The sequence below is a fragment of the Pseudophryne corroboree genome, chromosome 9, assembly GCF_028390025.1.
Source record: "Pseudophryne corroboree isolate aPseCor3 chromosome 9, aPseCor3.hap2, whole genome shotgun sequence".
Classification (NCBI taxonomy): domain Eukaryota; kingdom Metazoa; phylum Chordata; class Amphibia; order Anura; family Myobatrachidae; genus Pseudophryne; species Pseudophryne corroboree.
Window position 1 is genome coordinate 258,172,642 of NC_086452.1, and position 23,135 is coordinate 258,195,776.

The 23,135-nt window shown below is 45.0% G+C and overlaps 1 protein-coding gene across 5 annotated transcripts in view; it reads right to left on the reverse strand.

Annotated features, from left to right (window-relative positions):
- Nucleotides 1-7,715: 7,715 nt before the first annotated feature.
- LOC134957968 (flavin-containing monooxygenase 5-like) overlaps nucleotides 7,716-23,135 on the reverse strand; it is a 183,537-nt gene continuing 168,117 nt past the window's right edge. For 4 of the 5 annotated variants that reach the window (XM_063940246.1, XM_063940245.1, XM_063940247.1 and 1 more), the window contains 3 exons: nucleotides 13,016-13,365; nucleotides 12,151-12,223; nucleotides 7,716-8,294 (listed from right to left, as the gene is read on the reverse strand). In XM_063940246.1, coding sequence (XP_063796316.1) covers nucleotides 7,952-8,294; nucleotides 12,151-12,223; nucleotides 13,016-13,365 — 766 coding nt within the window. In that variant the 3' untranslated portion in view covers nucleotides 7,716-7,951. The remainder of the gene's footprint in view (nucleotides 8,295-12,150; nucleotides 12,224-13,015; nucleotides 13,366-23,135) is intronic. The other variant, XM_063940248.1, reaches the window with a different exon arrangement.

The window sequence follows — 23,135 nt, forward strand, 5'->3', positions numbered from 1 at the left end:
GCATCCATCATCCGAAAATGGAAGAAGTTCGGAACCACCAGGACTTTTCCTAGAGTTGGCCGGCCATCTAAACTGAGTGATCGGGTGAGAAGGGCCCTAGTCCTTTCTGATATTTCTATCACTGTTGAGAACTCTGCAATCAACCCTACACCACAAGCTCGCTGCATAGGTGTCATACTTCACTCAGAACTGTCCTTTGCTCCCCACATTCATTCTCAAAATCATGTTACATGCATCTAGGAAACATATCCAAAATATGATCATACCTTACAAAAGACACTGCTAAAACTCTAATCCATGCTCTTATTAGCTCCCACATTGATTATTGCAATAGTCTTCTTACTGGTCTTACTAAGAAGAGACTCTCACCATTACAATTCATTCTGAATGCAGCTGTGAGGCTAATATTCCTTGCTAGATGTTCATCGTCTGCAGACCCACTATGTCATTCCCTCCATTGGCTACCTGTATTATACCGTATTCAATATAAAGTATTGTTACTTACACACAAGGCTTTTAACCATACTACACCAACATACATCTCTTCGCTTATCTCAAAATATCTCCCAACCCGGCCCTATTGATTTACACAAGATCTACATCTCTCATCCACACTCATTACTTGCTCCCATGCACAATTGCAGGACTTTCTTCGGGTTGCACCCAGTCTGTGGAATGCCCTACCACGTACATTAAGACTCACCGTTAATCTTCAAACCTTCAAGCGTTCCCTGAAAACTCACCTATTCAGACAAGCATATCAAATTCCAGAACTGCTCATATTACCTTCATAGCTTTCCTATCCAATTATATCCCCACAGTACAGTCCGCACATATCCCCCACATATTTAATTCTTCACTCTTCCTTCCTCCTGACCTTAGTTCATCACTGCTATGAAGTGATATCATGCAGCCCACCAAGAACCTTTGCAATCTGGTGGACAACTATGCAATAGATAGCACCTGTCCTTGTGTATCAATGCCTATTTCCCCATAGATTGTAAGCTTGCGAGCAGGGCCCCCTACCTCTATGACTGTTTGTTTTTACCCAGTTTAGTCTTCTAATTGTGTCCAGTTGTAAAGCACAACAGAAATTTCTGCGCTATATAAGAAACTGTTAATAAAATAATAATAAATAGTCAGGGAGGTGACCAAGAACGTGGTGGTCATTCTGTGAGAGCTACAGCATTCCTCTGTGAGAGAGGAGAACCTTCCAGAATGACAACCATCTCTGCAGCAATCCACCAATCAGGCCTGTATGACAGAGTGGCCAGACCACTCCTTAGTAAATAGGCATGCTGCCATGTGCTTGAGTTTGCCAAAATGCCCCTGCAGGACTCTCAGACCATGAGAAATAAAATTCTTTGGTCTGATGATACAAAGATTGAACTCTTTGGCGTGAATGCCAGGCATTATGTTTGGCGGTTACCAGGCACCGCTCATCACCAGGCCAATACCTTCCCTACAGTGAAGCATGGTGTGGCAGCATCATGCTGTGGGGATGTTTTCAGCAGCAGGATTTTGGAGACTAGTCAGGACAGAGGGAAAGATGGATGCAGCAATATACAGAGACATCCTGGATGAAAACCTGCTCCAGAGCTCTCTTGACCTCAGACTGGAGCGACAGCTCACCTTTCAGCAGGACAACTACTCTAAGAACACAGCCACGATATCAAAGGAGTGGCTTCAGGACAACTCTGTGAATGTCCTTGAGTGGCCCAGCCAGAGCCCAGACTTGAATACAATTAAAAATCTCTGGAGAGATCTCAAAATGGCTGTGCACAGACGCTTCCCATCCAACCTGATGGAGCTTGTGAGGTGCTGCAAAGAGGACTGGGTGAAACTGCCCAAAGATACAGTAGGTGTGCCAAGCTTGTGGCATCTTATTCAAAAGACTTGATGCTGTAATTGCTGCCAAAGGTGCATCAACAAAGTATTGAGCAAAGGCTGTGAATACTTATGTACATGTGATTTCTTAGTTTTTTATTTTTAATAAATTTGCAAAAATCTTAAAAACACTTTTTTCATGTTGTCATTCTGGGGTATTGTGTGTAGAATTTTGAGGGAAAAGTTCATTTATTCCAGTTTGGAATAAGGCTGTAATATAACAAAATGTGGAATTAGTGAAGCGCTGAGAATACTTTCCGGATGCACTGTAAGTAGGTCATAATACCTGAGCAAATAAAGTATTTACTGTAGGTTTAAAAAACATAATAATAACTAGCATTTGCCCATGGTTTCACTCACGTGGATGTCTTATTGCTCAGCGGAACTCATTTTACAAAGACAGTAGTGCCATTTAATATTGTGATGTATATTTTAAATTGTACACTTTCATCACAAAAATTCTTTGTAAACAATATTTGGCATTTTTCCTTCAGGGATTAACACAAAATGATGCTTGGGGATAACTCATGAGCAAGCCACAGAAAACTGCCCATAAGAGAAACAGCTGGTCCTGAGATCTAGGCCTGCAACCCAGAGTGTTTGCCCCTGTGTTGTCCCAGTGGCGTCATTAAGGGGCTGCGGGCTACAGTGGCTGACCCCTTCTTAGGGGGTGACACCAAAATGGCAGAGCTGCCTTAATATTATAGTGTCACCCCAGTAGCGGATCTTGCTGCGGGCACACAGGATTTTTGCCCGGGGCACCGCTGCCATCCGGAGGCCGCCGTGGCAAGATCCACTACTGGTGGTGCCCCCCGGTGCTGTGCTGTCACTGCTGTGCGGTGCACGATGATGTCATCGCGCACCGCACGGCATTGTGGGACCGGCACATAGACGCTAGGGGTCATAATTAACCTCTAGTGTCTATACTGTGCTATGGGAGAGACGTCATGACGTCTCTCCCATAGATCAGAGGATCAGCGCCCGTGGCCGGAGACAGAGGTCAGCAGCGGTCGGAAATCAGGAACCGGGATGGTGAGTATTAATTAATTTTAAAAAATATGTTTTATTTTTTTGTAAGCAGCACAAACAGGGGCACAGTACTGGGGTGACAAACGGGGGCACAGTACTGGGGGCACAACTCTACAGGGGGCATACCTGACCATGCCCCTTTATGAAACCACGCCCCTATTTCACCCGGGGCACCACAAGGGCTAGAACCGGCCCAGTGTCACCCCCTCGGATTGTGTCATCAAACAGCCGGGAGAGGAGGTGGGCAGAAATAGGCAGGTCTTGAATGGCCAGTGTCTTGGTCAAGCTTTACACCCTGTTAAATGAGCAAATAGCCCATACAGATGTGTCCACTTACATCTTTGCTTTTTTACAAATTTGGCACAACATGCAAAACACGGCTAAGCTGTTTATCACGAGTAGCGAGTGAATGAATTTAAAAAAAATTGTTTGCCATAATAGAATATGTATAAAGTAACATATTAAAGAAGCAAATTAAGAAAAATCACAAGGCATGGCTAAATCTCAGAGTCTAAGGCATGCAGAACTGTGCCATACATGGCGGGATACAGCAAAGATGTATGTGGACACATCTATATATGGAACTTAAGTAACCTAGAACAGATAATCCTAAAAAGTAAGTTTCATGCTAATAGAGTACATTCTCTCAAACATCTTGGAATTACATTGGACATGTTCCTCCATAGTGGAACCCCACACCCAGAATGACTTCACAGGAGTAGTTTTTAAATATATAGTCCATGCAGCACTAAAATACCTCACTGCTAGTACAGATCCCATCGGGCATTCCCAGGAACTCATATTTTCCACTTGGAGTCAAGAACATGGTGAGAACGGAGGAATCTTTTGTCCAGAGGTACATATGTACCAGAAACCACACTTGGCATTCAAGGTTGTGAATATCCTGGCATTAGACAGGTCTGCAAAAACAAGCTGCACTGGTTTGATGGGGTGGTGTGGCCTCATGAGAGCTTTGTCTAGGCGCACTGGGTCAGTACAAATGCTGACAGACCCGTCCTTTTGCACAGCAGCCACCATCTCAGACACCCACTGGACAGATTTGTCTATAAAGCCAAAAACACCAAGTGCAGTCATACCGTTAAGTTAACAACACCATTAGCTTTCAAAGACATCAGAATTCTCCTGGGTGCACACACAGAAGGCATAATCAATTGATCTAGGAGCATGTGATATGTAACAGGTAACCCAATGTTACTGTTATCAAACCAAGTATCCTGCTAGATTTCGTGCACATCAGCACTCAAAATTATTAAACCCAATTTAACATTGTCTGGTAGACCCAGGAGGAGCTTGACATCATAGTCAACTATGTGGAATTGTCAACGGAGCATTTATAAATGTAATGATTGCCACATCCATAGGCTTAATCCCCGGACCCCATAAGCAATAAGGTTAACCATGTGTGAATAGTCAATCAGAATTTTTTGGGTTTGTGCAGTGGAGGAGGTCTAATGATATGACATTACATTTGGTTCCATTGTCACTTAATTTTGATGACATTTTGGGTGTCTCTGTCATTGATGGGGGGTAATATGTCATCCTTTTCCATCCTGAGGTCAACACAGTGGCATTACCAGATATGGTGACACCCAGGGCCAGATGTACTAAGCCTTGAAAAGTGATAAATTGTACTGTGATAAACTACCAACCATCTCATAACTGTCATTTTTCAAACCCAGCCTGTAACATGGCAAATATGTGCTAATTGGCTAGTACTTTATCACTGTGAAATTAATTACATTTCAAGGCTTAGTGCATCTCCCATCCAGTGGGGTAGATGAGTGTAGATATAGCGAAGGGGGAATGGCCTCATGCCTGTGAAGCCATGCCCCCTTGTGTGAAGCATTCCCTCTGTGCTGTCAGGCACGTTCCACCTCTGTTTACTACCTGCCTCCTCTTTTGCTGCCCACCTCCTCTCCTGGTGGTTTGGTGACACAATCCGAGGGGGTGACACCATAATATTAGGGCAGCTCTGCTGTTATGGTGTCACCCCCTAAGAAGGTGTCAGCCAATGTAGCCCAAAGCCCTTTAGTGATGCCACTGGGTCAACACAAATCGCAATGAAACCCGGTGGCTGGTGTGATTTCTATTATAGACCCAATGACATTTACCATTTGTGGTGGGCTGTTTAACTAGACTTACCATTTTATCCCTTTAAACCAGGACACACATGAACTCCACAGGTTCTGTGGCTGGCTGATTTCAAGTCTGCACTTCACCTGGTTTTACTCAGCCACAGAACCTGTGGAATTCATGAGCGTCCCAGTTTAAAGGTATAGTGTGGTAAGCCTGTGTTTAGCCATGGTGCATTAAATTGTCAGTGATTAATCTTGGATGTGGAGCTGCAGAATTTTGGAAAATGATTTAATTTCCCACCATAAAATGCTGTTGCGATGCTCATAGGAATGGCGACCTCCAAAACTCACACAGTGTTGTAGTGGCTGTGGATGATGCTGGATGTCATGCACACGGGCTTCCCGCTTTACTATACTGTGCCTTTATCACACTGTTTATGTAACATATATAATATGAATGGCAAACTCTTATTTCAGACCCATTTGTCTTAGAAGGTGCATGCATGTTACAGAGTTATAAATCCCACAGACTATTCCGTCCCTAATGGGTTAAATTGTAAGTGATCTGCAATCAGCAGCAGTCATGAGGCAAAGGTAGATGCTAGTACCAAGTGGGCTAAAGGACCTCTGATGTCAGGGGGAGGAGCAAGGCCGGCAGGATAGTACTTTCACTACCCATGCCAACAACCACTCTGAGCCCGAAGCGTGGTGAGAGAAGTGAGCCCACCAGGGTACATTTCGGGTACCATGTTTGGGACTTGCTCTTGCCCCTGGTGACGTTAGAAGTTCTTTACCCAACTTAGTTTTAGCCATAACCGAGGAGTAATGAGTAGAGAGGGGAGGAGACAGGATTAATCTTTAACCCCCCCCCCACCCAAAGCAGAGTCTAGATCCGCCCCTGTCTGCGGAGACTCTGCTCCATTGCTTACTCTCCTGTGATGCCATGCAGAATTGTGTGGAATGAGTGAGAAACGAACTGACACTGGAGTTGCTACAAGGCCACAGGGGGGAGCCTACAGGACGTGGACAAACAACTGTCAGGTCTCTTACAGTGACACACTTGCTGCATATACAATAATATTCACGTGGATAACTATTTTTTTCTGGAGACTCTATTTTTCATTACGAATAAATAAATGATACAGTATACCACAGTGGTTTCTTGATGATATAATGTAATATATACACCTACTGATGCAATCTCCTGGATTTATGTATCTTTTTTAGTATTATTTTAAAATAATTCCATCCCACACAGATCAATGGCGAGTACTCCTGTACGGTGAATACCTGTTTATTCTATAAAATTATTTATAAAAACAAGATTGACATGTTTTCTGCATCTGTTGTTACTTCTCATTAGGGGCTAATTCAGAGGTGGACACTAATGACGCTGCAGCTGTGTCTTTGTGACGCTGTGCAAACTTATTCAAAAGCCAAAGGAGGCATCTTATGTTTAAAGATGTCCACTGCTGACTTCTATGAACCAATGCTACATCCAAAGACGCAGCATCAGATTCTCTGCAAGAACATCAGACATCTGAGTATCTTTTAGGTTACTCAGGCTATCCGGCAAAATCCCGCTGTTGGGGCAAGTGAAGCTGTGTCCAAGGACACAGCCACGGACTTCGGAATGCCCAGAAAGAGCCGACACTCCCACAATTTCTGCAATGCTGTCCCCCCCACAATGCTGTCCCACCCACAACTGCCAGCAGCATGTCGATCATGTGGCTTTTGGGGCGATGCAGCCAGATCTGTATATGCGTAGTGCGGCTCCTGGACATGTGCTGATCATTATCAGGGATTTGCGTGAATATCATATTTATGTGAATCTCTCAATAAGGCCTTTACTTTTTATAGTTTAATATTGTTTATGTAAAATGGTGTTTCCAATTCCTGTTGCTAATAAATTAGCCTTTAGATGAATGTCAAATAATTATTTTGTAATACATTTATTTTTATTTGTTGCCCCATACTGATTATTACACTGAATATCTTTTCTCTCCTAAAGTACACACTTATCCTACTGCCCTTTACAGACCATTAAGAACACTGCCACTGATGCTATTAACTATGGTGGTCATTCCGAGTTGATCGCTCGTTATTTTTATTTCGCAATGGAGCGATTAGTCGCTAATGCGCAATGTCCGCAGTGCGACTGCGCCAAGTAAATTTGCTATTAAGTTAGGTATTTTACTCACGGCATTACAAGGTTTTTTCTTCGTTCTGGTGATCGTAGTGTGATTGACAGGAAGTGGGTGTTTCTGGGCGGAAACTGGCCGTTTTATGGGTGTGTGCGAAAAAACGCTGCCGTTTCTGGGAAAAACGCGGGAGTGTCTGAAGAAACGGGGGAGTGTCTGGGTGAACGCTGGGTGTGTTTGTGACGTCAAACCAGGAACGAAACTGACTGAACTGATCGCAGTGGCAGAGTAAGTCTCGAGCTACTCAGAAACTGCTAAGAACTGTCTATTCGCAAATCTGCTAATATTTCGTTTGCAAATCTACTATGCTAAGATTCACTCCCAGTAGGCGGCGGCTTAGCGTGTGCAAAGCTGCTAAAAGCAGCTTGCGAGCGAACAACTCGGAATGAGGGCCTATATTCCCTGTGCTTGTAATATATTCATTTCTTGGTATTCATAGGATATTCTTGATTGAAATAAATCCTATTGTTTCTGTCAAATGTATTTACTTACTCAACTTGAATCCAATTATACATTTTAATAATGACATAATATTTTAGTCATTTTACATACAAATTAGTTTGGTTAAATAAAATGACTTTCATTCAAAAATTATACATTTACTTGCTTCCAATTATGTGACAAAGATTATTTTACAAAGTGCATACAGTATATATGCACTTTAATGAAGTTGCTCAAATACATATGTGACACATTTGTCATATATAGGACACCATTCCCAACTCGCAAATACAAATACTATAAGTATAGATATAGAGCAGTCAAGATAATTAAAACAGCAAAGACTTTCAGCATTGTAATAGATGTTTCTGCCGTTTCATTTTGAAGTACTCTGGTCTTTGTTGGCTTTATAATACGTTTCCACTGAGTCAAGATGGCCTCTCTGGCACCAACCCACTTTCCAGGCCCAGTAAGTCGATATTGGTAAGGAGTACAGGGTCCAAATAACACCTGGAAGCCCAACCGTGGATCTGTAATGAATAGTTCTACCAGATTTGGTTTCACACCAGCGAGTGTGGCCAGTTCATCCATATACGCCACATAGTCCACTTGTACAGTATGACGCTGGCTTTCCACATAGCTTAATGTAAAAAAGAAAGTTTTACAATGCAGCAGGTATACTTGTGACATTTATTGTGATTTGTAATTACTAGATGAAATGTGATAGACAGTACAAATGACTACAGTACAAAACAGTCAAGAGTGGCCTATAGAACAGGTGGAAAATTAATATAATAAGGGCCCACTTCTGAATTGCCAAACCAGCAGTGTTTATATAATAGGTGCAGTGTGTGTGGTCCACACGGGCCCCTGAGCAGGGCCGGATCTAGGGGGGGGGGGGGGGGGGGCGAAGGGGGCGACCGCCCCCCATAACACAGTCATAGCCACGCCCACTTTTGACCAGAAGAGAGCTCTCCTGGGAGAGCCTTAGGCAGAACGATGTGCTGCAGCTTATACCACAGCAGCACAGGGGAGCCAGGAGAGCAAGGGTTACAGAGCATTTGCCCCTCACTTGCTGGTGTGTGGCTACTAGGGCTAATAAATACAATTACCCCATAGCACAGTCACATGTAGATAGAACAATCACAAAGCTCTATCTCAGTCTCACTCAAAAAGTTCAGTCAGAATTGAGAGAGGAGGAGTTAGGACTGCAGATGGGCGGAGTTGGGACTGTAGAGGGAGGAGTCAAGATTAAACAGTAAACCGCCCCCCCTAAAGAAAGTCTAGATCCGTCCCTGCCCCTGAGTCCAGAGGGGGCCCACACCACACACACTGCACCCATTTTTTTAATACTCACCCGTCCGGAGTCCCGCGCCGGCATCACCTGAGCTGTCAAAACCCTGTGAAAATGGCACAGCGGCCATTTTCACAGAGTTCTGCGCATGCGCAGTAGAGAAATCTCTGGGGAAATGGCCGCTACGCCATTTTTCAGGAGATCTATGCATGCGCAGTAGAGTCTGAGCCCTCTAGTGCTCAGACTGTACAGTGCTCCTGCAGAGAGGAGGGGGCCCATACAGAGAAGGAAGCACACGGGCCTCCTCCTCTCTTAAAGCGCCCCTGCAGCTTCCACATTACAAATACTGTTGAGAAATTAAACCTATTTAACAGTATTTTTATTTTTTATTTTTATATATCTAATGCCAATGCTAAATTAGAAGTCCACTTTTGCTTGAACAACCTGTTGAGGCAACTAAAGTACATAATCTATGTTCTGCATCTGGTTTACTGCATCACGCAGTGTAAAGGATAGACCCTAAACTTGAAAGAGGATACTGAGGTAATCTGGAATGTGCTGAGTGGACCTCTCACTGTGGACATCAGTGTGTGTGTCATAGGCATGCGCAGCACATTTTATTAGGGGGTGCACCGTCGGAGGGGTGTGTCTAGCACCGCCTTTTGGGCGTGTCTAGCACCATCTATTGACGGTCAATGCAATATAAAATGTCCACCCTTGTACCAATCCTAATAAAGCAGATACATTGTCAGATGTTGTGGTGTGCACCAAACAAACACCCCTGATGGCACTCACTGCAATTACACTGCTCCTCCTCAGCCTGGTCTTGCTCCCCCTCTCTTTCCTCTGCAAGCTTCAGCAGCTTACTTACAAGTCAGTCACTCACTGACACTGACAGTCGCAGACTAGTACTGCTGCTGCTGCTGGAAAAACGAGTGACGTGTCAATGTTGCTGCCGACCGCCTGGCAGTATTGAATTTGTCTTCCTAAGAGGAACACTGGCTGCATGCTGATCCTCATCAGTGGCTGGCGTTGGCATAGCATAGAAGGAGACAGGTGGGCATGTGGCGGGTGTGGCGGGTGGCCGTGCAAGCAGCATGACGTAATCACATCACATCATACTGTTTTTGTACATGGAGGTGGAGCTGGGAGTTTGAAAGCCGGTGGCAGTGGCACCCTTGATTAACCCAGGCGCCCGGTCAGTAATACAGTCCTGACAGGGTGCAGCGCAAAGGGGACAGTAATCAGCTTGCTTGGCGATCGCTACATCAGGCATGTGAGATCAGGGTGCCAGACATTAGGGGGTGCCTGTGCGCACCAGGCACCCCCCCCGCGCACACCTATGGTGTGTGTGTGTGTGTGTGTGTGTGTGTGTGTATGTGTGTGTGTGTACATATATTAATATACATGAGGGTAACAAAGAACACACTGCTGCACCTTTGTATAATAGCCACATGAACTCCTTGAAATTCATATTTATGTGTGTAAATTTGGCTCTGATACTAGCTAGTGCCACCCCAACCATTGACCGTGCCGCACGTCGCTGGTCAATGGTATAGTGTGACTGTCACATGACTTGGCTGCCAGCTACTGTACCTCCTCTGCAGGTTATCATCCAATATACTGTAGATGAGAGCACAATGTAGATAATAGTAAACTTTGAGGGGGGAGGAGACCAGCAACTACAGTATGGAAAATGCTTCAACCAGTTCATTTACAAACATGTAAAAATTCTCAGGTTCCATTCAGGATCGTCGTTCGGCATCCCAGCAGTCAGTTTTTCTACCTTACTAACAATACTGTACATCTATCTCTTATAGGCCCTACACATTAGATGACATAACTGAATGATATGAACGTTCTTGTTCATTAATGAACGAGAACTCGTTCATATCGTTCAGTGTGTAGGTACCAACGATGAAAGATGTGCGGCCCTGCGCTCGTTCATCATTGGTGTCGGGTCGCTTATACTTGCAAGCCAATATGGACTATCTCATCCATATTTGCCTGCACTGCTATGGAGCCACGTGAGGGGGGGAGTGAAGAAGCTTCACTCGCCCTGTCACCCCCCCTCCCTCGCCGGGTCGCCCGTCTGCCGTATTAGGCATCGGGCAGCTCGGCGGCGGGTCGCCAGATGTTTAGGGCCCATAAGTCTGCCCCTGTAGTAAGCATTTTAGTACAGGTTGAGTATCCCATATCCAAATATTCCGAAATACAGAATATTCCGAAATACGGACTTTTTTGAGTGAGAGTGAGATAGTGAAACCTTTGTTTTTTGATGGCTCAATGTACACAAACTTTGTTTAATACACAAAGTTATTAAAACTATTGTATTAAATGACCTTCAGGCTGTGTGTATAAGGTGTATATGAAACATAAATTAATTGTGTGAATTTACACACACTTTGTTCAATGCACAAAGTTACAAAAAATATTGGCTAAAATTACCTTCCGGCTATGCGTATAAGGTGTATATGTAACAAAAATGCAGTCTGTGCTTAGATTTAGGTCCTATCACCATGATATCTCATTATGGTATGCAATTATTCCAAAATACGGAAAAATCCGATATCCAAAATACCTCTGGTCCCAAGCATTTTGGATAAGGGATACTCAACCTGTAATTGTATGTGCTTATTATGAAGAGGAGTGTGCCTTTTACTGATGCACATTTAATATGATTTTCTTGAGTTTACGTTTATTGCAGTCTATTGTCCTGGCACTGCATCTTAATCTATGAAAAATGTATGTGTTCTAACATTTTAAATATGGGAGTAGCATAACTGATTTTTATTTTTTAATTACATTTTCATGTGTTAATAAAAAATAGATACATGTGAATAAGAACTTAATTGCAGTGACAAAATATACACAGTTTTTTTTAAAAACAATGTAAGAAATGTATCTTAGAAGAAATATTTTCACTTAGAAACCAAGGATTAACTTTAAAAAAAAAAAAAAAGCTGCAATGATGTGCACAGTCCAATTTTGCATTAAATAACTTGTTTTTTGAAATATACGTATATTTCCTCACAACATTTATTTTCTGAAACGTATTCACTATCACAATACATGCTGTATATTAGCAGTGATGTACTATTGACTTTTAATGGCATCACTATATACAAATGTAGTTTTGTCACTGCATTCTACAGTATATACAGTAAACAGAAGTTTCCTGAACAAGATCTGGATGACATACCGAATATCCAATTTGTCCTTTTTCCTTACTATATCTATAACCATGCTTTGCTGGTCGGGCAGTTGGACCAAACCTATATAGGTAAAACAAATGATTGGTTATTAAGAAGAATAGTAACACAATAATAATCTAACGTATTAAAAATGTGAAAACTCATCATGTAATGCTGTATGAATGCTCTGCTGTTGTCGTATTCCAGAATATGTTGAAAATGCACTACTTCAGTGAAATGTATGGAGGCAGTAAAGGCAATTTATAAAAGGGAATGCATGTACTTCTCACAGATTAGTATATTTTACCTCATGTGCAAACATTTATATAGGATATAGGATGTGTCAAGATGGCAGCACATGTGAGGGTGCAAATATTGTATCTTCTCCTCTCTGGATGGAATGTTAATATTAATAATAGGGGTGTTCATCCTAAAGTTTAGTGGGATGGTCGGGGAAGTGATATTTTACATTTCCAGTCAGAACCATAATCCCATAGACCAACTTCCAGAGACATCTATGAATGCACTAGCTAAATTAATAGACACATTTGTGTAAACAGAAAATATATGCATACTTTACTGCCCCTGAAAACTCTCCTGTGCCACCCCCTCGGATGGTGTCACCCAGTGCTGTCCGCACCCCCTAGTTACGTCACTGGCTTGGAGGCCCATGTATCAATAGGGAATGTACAATATAGAACACTATCTTATAAACCTTAATGTGAGATGGTTGTTTTGATAAGCAAATCATTCATTGGCACTGTATTTTATGTTAGGATAGTTAAAGTAGAGTATGTCTGTATAAAACACTACAGTATTACATTTTTACACGTTATAATTTTAAAAACACTGCTCTACCACTTAATACTGTACCTTTGAAAACTCGTGTTGCCAAGCGAGACTGAAGCTCAGAAATTGGCATGATAGCACCAAGAGGCTGTATAAGTCCCACAACGGCTAAGGTGAGCTTCTCCAAATGGTAAGGAAACATATATTTGTATAAGGAAATTTTGTTACTCCTAACATTAATGACTTCACAGAATGGGAAAGAAAATTTGTATCCTGTAGCAAAGACGACAGCATCTATGTTTTTCTCCATTGTGCCATCTTCAAATACAACCCCATTATCTGTGAACTCTTTCACATTGGATCTAATTTGAACATAGCCTGAGATGATGCGATTTGGAAGGTCATCATTTATAGTTGGATGTTGACTATTGTATCTAAATTAAAAAGAAATAAAACCAAAGCAAAATAAATGGTTATTAAAATATTGTAACTGTGGAGAAGATTTACTAAAGCTTTTAAATATTAATTAATTTAAAGATTAATTTCTTTGTTGCATCCTAGAAAATGATAGACACAATCTGATTGGTTGCTATGGGCACGTCTCTGTTTTAGAAGCTCTAGTAAATCTGTCTCTGTGTATCTGTAGACAATCAAATAACTAAAAAAAAATATATTGAAATTTATTAAGTTCTTTTGCAGAAATGAAAATGAAGAACAGTAAATGTACTTTATAAAGGGGAACTTTTAAAGCAATTAAAACAGGATTTTCATAAAACAAATTCTAAAAACAGAGCATTCATGAAATATTGACCTATCAAGCATAAATGAAACAACCCCTGACCCCCCCCCCCCCCCAAAAAAAAAAAAAAAAAAAAAAATCAATAAAACCCCAAAAGAAACTGGTAGTAAAATAAAAGTCTTCTTCCTGATAAGGTGCCCATCTGGTAGGGAATTTATACAAATACAATACTGAAATGTGCTGAAATATAAACAAAATTCTGAAGCGAAAACATATAATGTGATGTCTGCATATACTTTAAAACTGCACCATACAGCAGCTCCAGTATTTTATGCTAATTGGTCACATTCAATATGCACACATTCACTACTGCCACTTGTATATAAAAAGGCACAGGTTTGTTATCAGATAAAATATTTTTCACATCAAAGGGGGAATTCAGTTAGGTGCAATGTTTGCCATGAAGGGAGCCGCTAAGGGTTTCATGCCAAGAGCTATTCAAATTAATCAACATTTTCTCCATGCAGTAAAAATAAGAATTTACTTACCGATAATTCTATTTCTCATAGTCCGTAGTGGATGCTGGGGACTCCGTAAGGACCATGGGGAATAGCGGCTCCGCAGGAGACTGGGCACATCTAAAGAAAGCTTTAGGACTATCTGGTGTGCACTGGCTCCTCCCCCTATGACCCTCCTCCAAGCCTCAGTTAGGATACTGTGCCCGGACGAGCGTACACAATAAGGAAGGATTTTGAATCCCGGGTAAGACTCATACCAGCCACACCAATCACACCGTATAACCTGTGATCTGAACCCAGTTAACAGCATGATAACAGAGGAGCCTCTGAAAGATGGCTCACAACAATAATAACCCGATTTTTGTAACAATAACTATGTACAAGTATTGCAGACAATCCGCACTTGGGATGGGCGCCCAGCATCCACTACGGACTATGAGAAATAGAATTATCGGTAAGTAAATTCTTATTTTCTCTAACGTCCTAAGTGGATGCTGGGGACTCCGTAAGGACCATGGGGATTATACCAAAGCTCCCAAACGGGCGGGAGAGTGCGGATGACTCTGCAGCACCAAATGAGAGAACTCCAGGTCCTCCTCAGCCAGGATATCAATTTTGTAGAATTTTACAAACGTATTTGCTCCTGACCAAGTAGCTGCTCGGCAAAGTTGTAAAGCCGAGACCCCTCAGGCAGCCGCCCAAGATGAGCCCACCTTCCTTGTGGAGTGGGCATTTACAGATTTTTGGCTGTGGCAGGCCTGCCACAGAATGTGCAAGCTGAATTGTACTACAAATCCAACGAGCAATAGTCTGCTTAGAAGCAGGAGCACCCAGCTTGTTGAGTGCATACAGGATAAACAGCGAGTCAGATTTCCTGACTCCAGCCGTCCTGGAAACATATATTTTCAGGGCCCTGACAACGTCTAGCAACTTGGAGTCCTCCAAGTCCCTAGTAGCCGCAGGCACCACAAATAGGTTGGTTCAGGTGAAACGCTGAAACCACCTTAGGGAGAAACTGAGGACGAGTCCTCAATTCCGCCCTGTCCGAATGGAACATCAGATAAGGGCTTTTTCAGGATAAAGCCGCCAATTCTGACACGCGCCTGGCCCAGGCCAGGGCCAACAGCATGACCACTTTCCATGTGAGATATTTTAACTCCACAGATTTAAGTGGTTCAAACCAATGTGACTTTTGGAACCCAAAACTACATTGAGATCCCAAAGTGCCACTGGAGGCACAAAAGGAGGCTGTATATGCAGTACCCCTTATACAAACGTCTGAACTTCAGGGACTGAAGCTAGTTCTTTTTGGAAGAAAATTGACAGGGCCGAAATTTGAACCTTAATGGACCCCAATTTCAGGCCCATAGACACTCCTGTTTGCAGGAAATGTAGGAATCGACCCAGTTGAATTTCCACCGTCGGGCCTTACTGGCCTCGCACCACGCAACATATTTTCGCCAATTGCGGTGATAATGTTTTTGCGGTTACATCCTTCCTGGCTTTGATCAGGATAGGGATGACTTCATCCGGAATGCCTTTTTTCCTTCAGGATCCGGCGTTCAACCGCCATGCCGTCAAACGCAGCCGCGGTAAGTCTTGGAACAGACAGGGTCCTTGCTGGAGCAGGTCCCTTCTTAGAGGTAGAGGCCACGGATCCTCCGTGAGCATTTCTTGAAGTTCCGGTTACCAAGTCCTTCTTTGCCAATCCGGAGCCACGAATATAGTGCTTACTCCTCTCCATCTTATCAATCTCAGTACCTTGGGTATGAAAGGCAGAGGAGGGAACACATACCCTGACTGGTACACCCACGGTGTTACCAGAGCGTCTACAGCTATTGCCTGAGGGTCCATGGACCTGGCGCAATACCTGTCGAGTTTTTCCCAACGGTTTATAATCATGTGGAAGACTTCTGGGTGAAGTCCCCACTCTCCCGGGTGGAGGTCGTGCTGAGGAAGTCTGCTTCCCAGTTGTCCACTCCCGGAATGAATACTGCTGACAGTGCTATCACATGATTTTCCGCCCAGCGAAGAATCCTTGCAGCTTCTGCCATTGCCCTCCTGCTTCTTGTGCCACCCTGTCTGTTTACGTGGGTGACTGCCGTGATGTTGTCCGACTGGATCAACACCGGCTGACCTTGAAGCAGAGGTCTTGCTAAGCTTAGAGCATTGTAAATGTCCCTTAGCTTCAGGATATTTATGTGAAGTGATGTCTCCAGGCTTGACCATAAGTCCTGGATATTCCTTCCCTGTGTGACTGCTCCCCAGCCTCGCAGGCTGGCATCCGTGGTTACCAGGACCCAGTCCTGAATGCCGAATCTGCGGCCCTCTAGAAGATGAGCACTCTGCAACCACCACAGGAGGGACCTCCTTGGTGACAGGGTTATCCGCTGATGCATCTGAAGATGCGACCCGGACCATTTGTCCAGCAGGTCCCACTGGAAAGTTCTTGTGTGGAATCTGCCGAATGGGATTGCTTCGTAGGAAGCAACCATTTTACCCAGAACCCTTGTGCATTGATGCACTGAGACTTGGTTCGGTTTTAGGAGGTTCCTGACTAGCTCGGATAACTCCCTGGCTTTCTCCTCCGGGAGAACCACCTTTTTCTGGACTGTGTCCAGGATCATCCCTAGGAACAGAAGACAAGTCGTCGGAACCAGCTGCGATTTTGGAATATTGAGAATCCAACCGTGCTGCAGCAACACTACCTGAGATAGTGCTACACCGACCTCCAACTGTTCCCTGGATCTTACCCTTATCAGGGAATTGTCCAAGTAAGGGATAACTAAAATTCCCTTCCTTTGAAGGAATATCATCATTTCGGCCATTACCTTGGTAAAGACCCGGGGTGCCGTGGACCATCCATACGGCAGCGTCTGAACTGATAGTGACAGTTCTGTACCATAAACCTGAGGTAGCCTTGGTGAGAAGGGTAAATTTTGACATGAAGGTAAGCATCCTTGATGTCCCGAGACATCATGTAGTCCCCTTCTTCCAGGTTCGCAATCACTGCTCTGAGTGACTCAATCTTGAATTTGAACCTCTGTATGTAAGTGTTCAAAGATTTTAGATTTAGAATCGGTCTCACCGAGCCGTCCGGCTTCGGTACCACAACAGTGTGGAATAATACCCCGTTCCCTGTTGCAGGAGGGGTATCTTGATTATCACCTGCTGGGAATACAGCTTGTGAATGGCTTCCAAAACTGTCTCCTGTCAGAAGGAGACATCGGTAATGCCGACTTTAGGAAACGGCGAGGGGGAGACGTCTCAAATTCTAATTTGTACCCCTGAGATATCACCTGAAGGATCCAGGGGTCTACTTGCGAGTGAGCCCACTGCGCGCTGAAATTCATTGAGACGGGCCCCCCACCGTGCCTGATTCTGCTTGTAAAGCCCCAGCGTATACTGAGGGTTTGGCAGAGGTGGGAGAGGGTTTCTGTTCCTGGGAACTGGCTGATTTCTGCAGCCTTTTTCCTCTCCCTCTGTCACGGGGCAGAAATGAGGAACCTTTTGCCCGCTTATCCACGAAAAGACTGCGCCTGATAATACGGCGTCTTCTCATGTTGAGAGGCGACCTGGGGTACAAACGTGGATTTCCCAGCTGTTGCCGTGGCCACCAGGTCTGAAAGACCGACCCCAAATAACTCCTCCTCTTAATAAGACAATACTTCCAAATGCCGTTTGGAATACGCATCACCTGACCACTGACATGTCCATAACCCTCTACTGGTAGAAATGGACAACGCACTTAGACTTGATGCCAGTCGGCAAATATTCCGCTGTGCATCACGCATATATAGAAATGCATCTTTCAAATGCTCTATAGGCAAAAATATACTGTCCCTATCTAGGGTATCAATATTTTCAGTCAGGGAATCCGACCACGCCAACCCAGCACTGCACATCCAGGCTGAGGCGATTGCTGGTCGCAGTATAACACCAGTATGTGTGTAAATACATTTTAGGATACCCTCCTGCTTTCTATCAGCAGGATCCTTAAGGGCGGCCATCTCAGGAGAGGATAGAGCCCTTACAAGCGTGTGAGCGCTTTATCCAACCTAGGGGGTGCCTAACCTCTGGCGGGAAAGGATATAATGCCAATAACATTTTAGAAATTATCAGTTGTTATCGGGGGAAAGCCACGCATCATCACACACCTCATTTAATTTCTCAGATTCAGGAAAACTACAGGTAGTTTTTCCTCACCGAACATAATACCCCTTTTTGGTGGTACTCGTATTATCAGAAATGTGTAAAACATTTTTCATTGCCTCAATCATGTAACGTGTGGCCCTACTGGAAGTCACATTTGTCTCTTCACCGTCGACACTGGAGTCAGTATCCGTGTCGGCGTCTATATCTGCCCTCTGAGGTAACGGGCGCTTTAGAGCCCCTGACGGCCTATGAGACGTCTGGACAGGCACAAGCTGAGTAGCCGGCTGTCTCATGTCAACCACTGTCTTTTATACAGAGCTGACACTGTCACGTAATTTCTTCCAACAGTTCATCCACTCAGGTGTCGACCCCCTAGGGGGTGACATCACTATTACAGGCAATCTGCTCCGTCTCCACATCATTTTTCTCCTCATACATGTCGACACAAAAGTACCGACATACAGCACACACACAGGGAATGCTCTGATAGAGGACAGGACCCCACTAGCCCTTTGGGGAGACAGAGGGAGAGTTTGCCAGCACACACCAGAGCGCTATATATATACAGGGATAACCTTATATAAGTGTTTTTCCCCTTATAGCTGCTGTATAGTTAATACTGCGCCTAATTTGTGCCCCCCTCTCTTTTTTAACCCTTTCTGTAGTGTAGTGACTGCAGGGGAGAGCCAGGGAGCTTCCCTCCAACGGAGCTGTGAGGGAAAATGGCGCCAGTGTGCTGAGGAGATAGGCTCCGCCCCCTTATCGGCGGCCTTATCTCCCGTTTTTTTATGTATATTGGCAGGGGTTAAATGCATCCATATAGCCCAGGAGCTATATGTGATGCATTTTTTGCCATCCAAGGTGTTTATTATTGCGTCTCAGGGCGCCCCCCCCTCCAGCGCCCTGCACCCTCAGTGACCGGAGTGTGAAGTGTGCTGAGAGCAATGGCGCACAGCTGCAGTGCTGTGCGCTACCTTGCTGAAGACAGGACGTCTTCTGCCGCCGATTTTCCGGACCTCTTCTGCCTTCTGGCTCTGTAAGGGGGCCGGCGGCGCGGCTCTGGGACCCATCCAAGCTGGGCCTGTGATCGTCCCTCTGGAGCTAATGTCCAGTAGCCTAAGAAGCCCAATCCACTCTGCACGCAGGTGAGTTCGCTTCTTCTCCCCTTAGTCCCTCGATGCAGTGAGCCTGTTGCCAGCAGGTCTCACTAAAAATAAAAAAACCTAAACTAAAACTTTCACTAAGAAGCTCAGGAGAGCCCCTAGTGTGCACCCTTCTCGTTCGGGCACAGAGATCTAACTGAGGCTTGGAGGAGGGTCATAGGGGGAGGAGCCAGTGCACACCAGATAGTCCTAAAGCTTTCTTTAGATGTGCCCAGTCTCCTGCGGAGCCGCTATTCCCCATGGTCCTTACGGAGTCCCCAGCATCCACTTAGGACGTTAGAGAAACATGGATTAATACTCGCTATCCCATAAATTCTGTGCAAAGTGGAAGCTATGGGTTTCCCTGTGTGCTAAAATGCAGTCTGAATTTAAACACAGATTTTTACTCTAAACTCCTGAAGCAGAGAGGAAAAATGCACCATTTTGGGAATAGTGCGTGAGGTTCCAATAGCTAATTGAATCAGTCTGGGTAAACCCTGTGCATAATTAAACTTCATACCTCTATGACTGTCTGTTATTATTACCCAGTCTTGTTTTTTCATTGCTGTTTGCATTCGTTTTGTTTTACAGTATGTTCTCAATGTTTCCAATTGTAAAGCACAATAAAATTTGCTGCGCTATGCAAGAAAAATAAATAAATAAAACTCCATCCAAGGCTGTTAAAAATAAATGGTAGACTTGCACAAAGAGGACACAGACTACTGCTTTCAGTCCTTATTTTCTCACAACATCCTCTGGCCAAACAGACAACCCGACAAACATCTTCCAGGTAGCCATAGTCCTCGCGCTCCTTCTTCTTCCAGCATCTCCGGGTCCAGTCGCCTGGCACCTCTGCAGGCCAAGTCCCGTGGTCCTCCGTTCACCGCTTCTTCAGCCGAGCATCATGATCCGGGGTCAGAAGCCGAAGTCCAAGGCACTGCGCCAATCCTTTGAGGTGAGCGGTCAGGTTCCTCACCTCTCTACCCCCGCACTGCAGTGCTCCTAAATAGGTCTTACCTCCCCAGGACCCAGTGGCGGATTTAGCGGGGGGCGATTAGAGCGAACACCCCCCCACACACACATATCGGCGCCGGGATGGATGGCCGGGTCCCGTCGCGACGATCATCTGTGGCAGCAGCAGCCAGCCCTCAGGTGCTGCCTGGCTGTGGCTACTGCAGATGATCATCGCAGCAGCAGCGGGTGGAAGTACTTTACGGCCAGGTAACGACCATCCATTCTGACCATCCATCCCGGCGATGGCATCTCCCCGCTGCTGCCGCTGAGAGTCTGAGAGCAACTTGCAAGGCCCGGCTCCCCTTCCCTGTCCTTTTCTGCTCCTCCTCAGACTCAGTGTTATCATGCCTCTGCGCGATGACAAACACCGTCATGTACAGTAGGCATTTGAGGATGTTTTTCAGGGGCAGACTCATTTTTCACGGCAGGAGTAGAGCGGGCACGGTGATGATCCCATTCACAACTGCAGAAAGAACACAATCGACTCCTTGTGCTCACGGGCAGAATTTGTAACTTTAATAACTGTGCCCCACCACCGCCCTCAGTCCTTCTCTGCACGTCCACCTCCTCCGCACAGCAGACCACAGCATCCTCAGCACTGCCGCTGCTAAATAGGTAATCTTACCCTGCTGCCTTTCTCTTTCCCTAATCCCTACTGTATGCCCTTGCTGTCCCTCTCTCTGTCATTCTCCCTGTCCCTGCTGTCACTTTCCCTGTCCCTCTGTCACTCTCCCTGTCCCGATGTCCCTATATCCCTGCTGTCACTCTCCCCGGATTTTGTCTCATTCCATGTGGCATAATGTGAATTTCGGCTCATACCGTGTGCTATAATGTGAATTTTGGCTCATTCTATGTGCTATAATGTGAATCTCGGCTCATACCGTATGCTATAATGTACATTTCGGCTCATTCTGTGTGCTATTATTATTACATTTTATTTATAAGGCACCACAAGTGTTTTGCAGCGCCGTACAAAGGACAGTACAGGGAGACAAAACTTAGCATTACAGTAAATAAATAACAGAAATAGAGTACAGGTAACAGAGAGCACCCCAATTCTCAAGACATAATACAGCTAAGATGTAAATAGTGAGGGAGAGATCATCATACTACTAGGAGTTTGCGGCCATAGATAGAGATGAGCCTTTACCAGCAGGAGAAAGAGCGGGTAAAGATGGTCTCTGAGTAGGGGAGAGCTTAGAGTGAAATGTGTCGAGAAGAGGGCTTAGATAACAAGAGGAAAGAGGGTCCTGCTCTGAAGAGTTAACAATCTCGTGGGAAGGCTCGACAGACAGATGACATGAGGTGCAAGTAAGCGGGAGGTAGCCTGATTGCAGTATGTAAGCAAAGCTGAGATGTTCAAGGCATGAGGCAGGGGGATGTAGGAGCGGGCTTAAAACTAGGTTATGCATCGGGAGGGTATGCTTTGATGAATAGGTGGGTTATTAGTGCCCGTTTGAAGCTTTGCAAGGTCGGGGAGAGTTTAATGGAGCAGGGGAGTGTGTTCCACTGAAGGGGTGGAGCACGGGTATAGTCATGAACTCGAGCATGGGAAGCAGTGACCAGGGTGGTGGAGAGACGACAATCATTGGTCGACCGCAGAGGGTGGAAAGGGAGTATAAAGGGAGAAGAGGTTGGAACTGTAGGGAGCAGTGGAATTAGAGATGGCCTTGTATGTGAGGGTGAGGAGATTGAAGAGGATTCTGTAGGGGAATGGGAGCCAGTGTAGATTTTGTCGAAGGGGAGTGGCGGGAAAGGAAGATAAGCCTAGCTGCGGAGTTCAGGACAGATTGGAGGGGAGCAAGATGGTAGCAAGCGAGGCCAGTGAGGAGAACATTGCTGTAGTCAAGTCGTGAGATGACCAGTGAGTGGATGATAAGTTTACTTGCACTCTGGGAGAGAAATGGCCTGATACGAGCAATTTTGCATAGCTGGAACCGACATGATTGTGCCAGAGCTTGGATGTGGGGTGCAAAAGAGAGGGAGGAGTCAAGAGTAATGCCCAAGCAGTGGAGTTGGGGAATGGGGTAGATGGTGGTGTTGTCAACAGTGATAGAGATATTGGTAAGGGGTGTTGCTGTGGATGGAGGAAAGATTATGAGTTCAGTTTTGTCCATGTTGAGCTTCAGAGAGCGCTCAGACATCCAGGAGGAGATTGTGGGGAGGCAGCTGGAAACCTGAGAGGACAGAGGGGGACAGATCAGGAGAGGAGAGGTAGAGTTGTGTGTCATCAGCATAGGGGTGGTATTGAAAACCAAAGGAGTTAATGAGCGCACCCAGGGAAGAGGTGTACAGGGATAACAGAAGGGGGCCAAGGACAGAACCCTGAGGGACACCAACAGGAAGGATGGAAGGGTGCGAGGTGGTGCCGGAGGCAGACACAGAGAAGGTGCGGTTAGTGAGGTAAGAAGAAAACCAGTCAAGGACAGTGCTAGAGAGGCCAGCATTTTGGAGTGTGCGGAGGAGGAGAGGATGATCCATGGTGTCAGAGGCAGCAGAGAGGTTCAGAAGGATGAGCAGAGAGAAGTGGCCCCTGGATTTGGCTGAAAGCAGGTCATTGGTGACTTTCACCAGGGCAGTCTCAGTGGAGTGGGCGAAAGCCAGATTGTAGTGGATCGAGGATGGAGAGGTAGCTT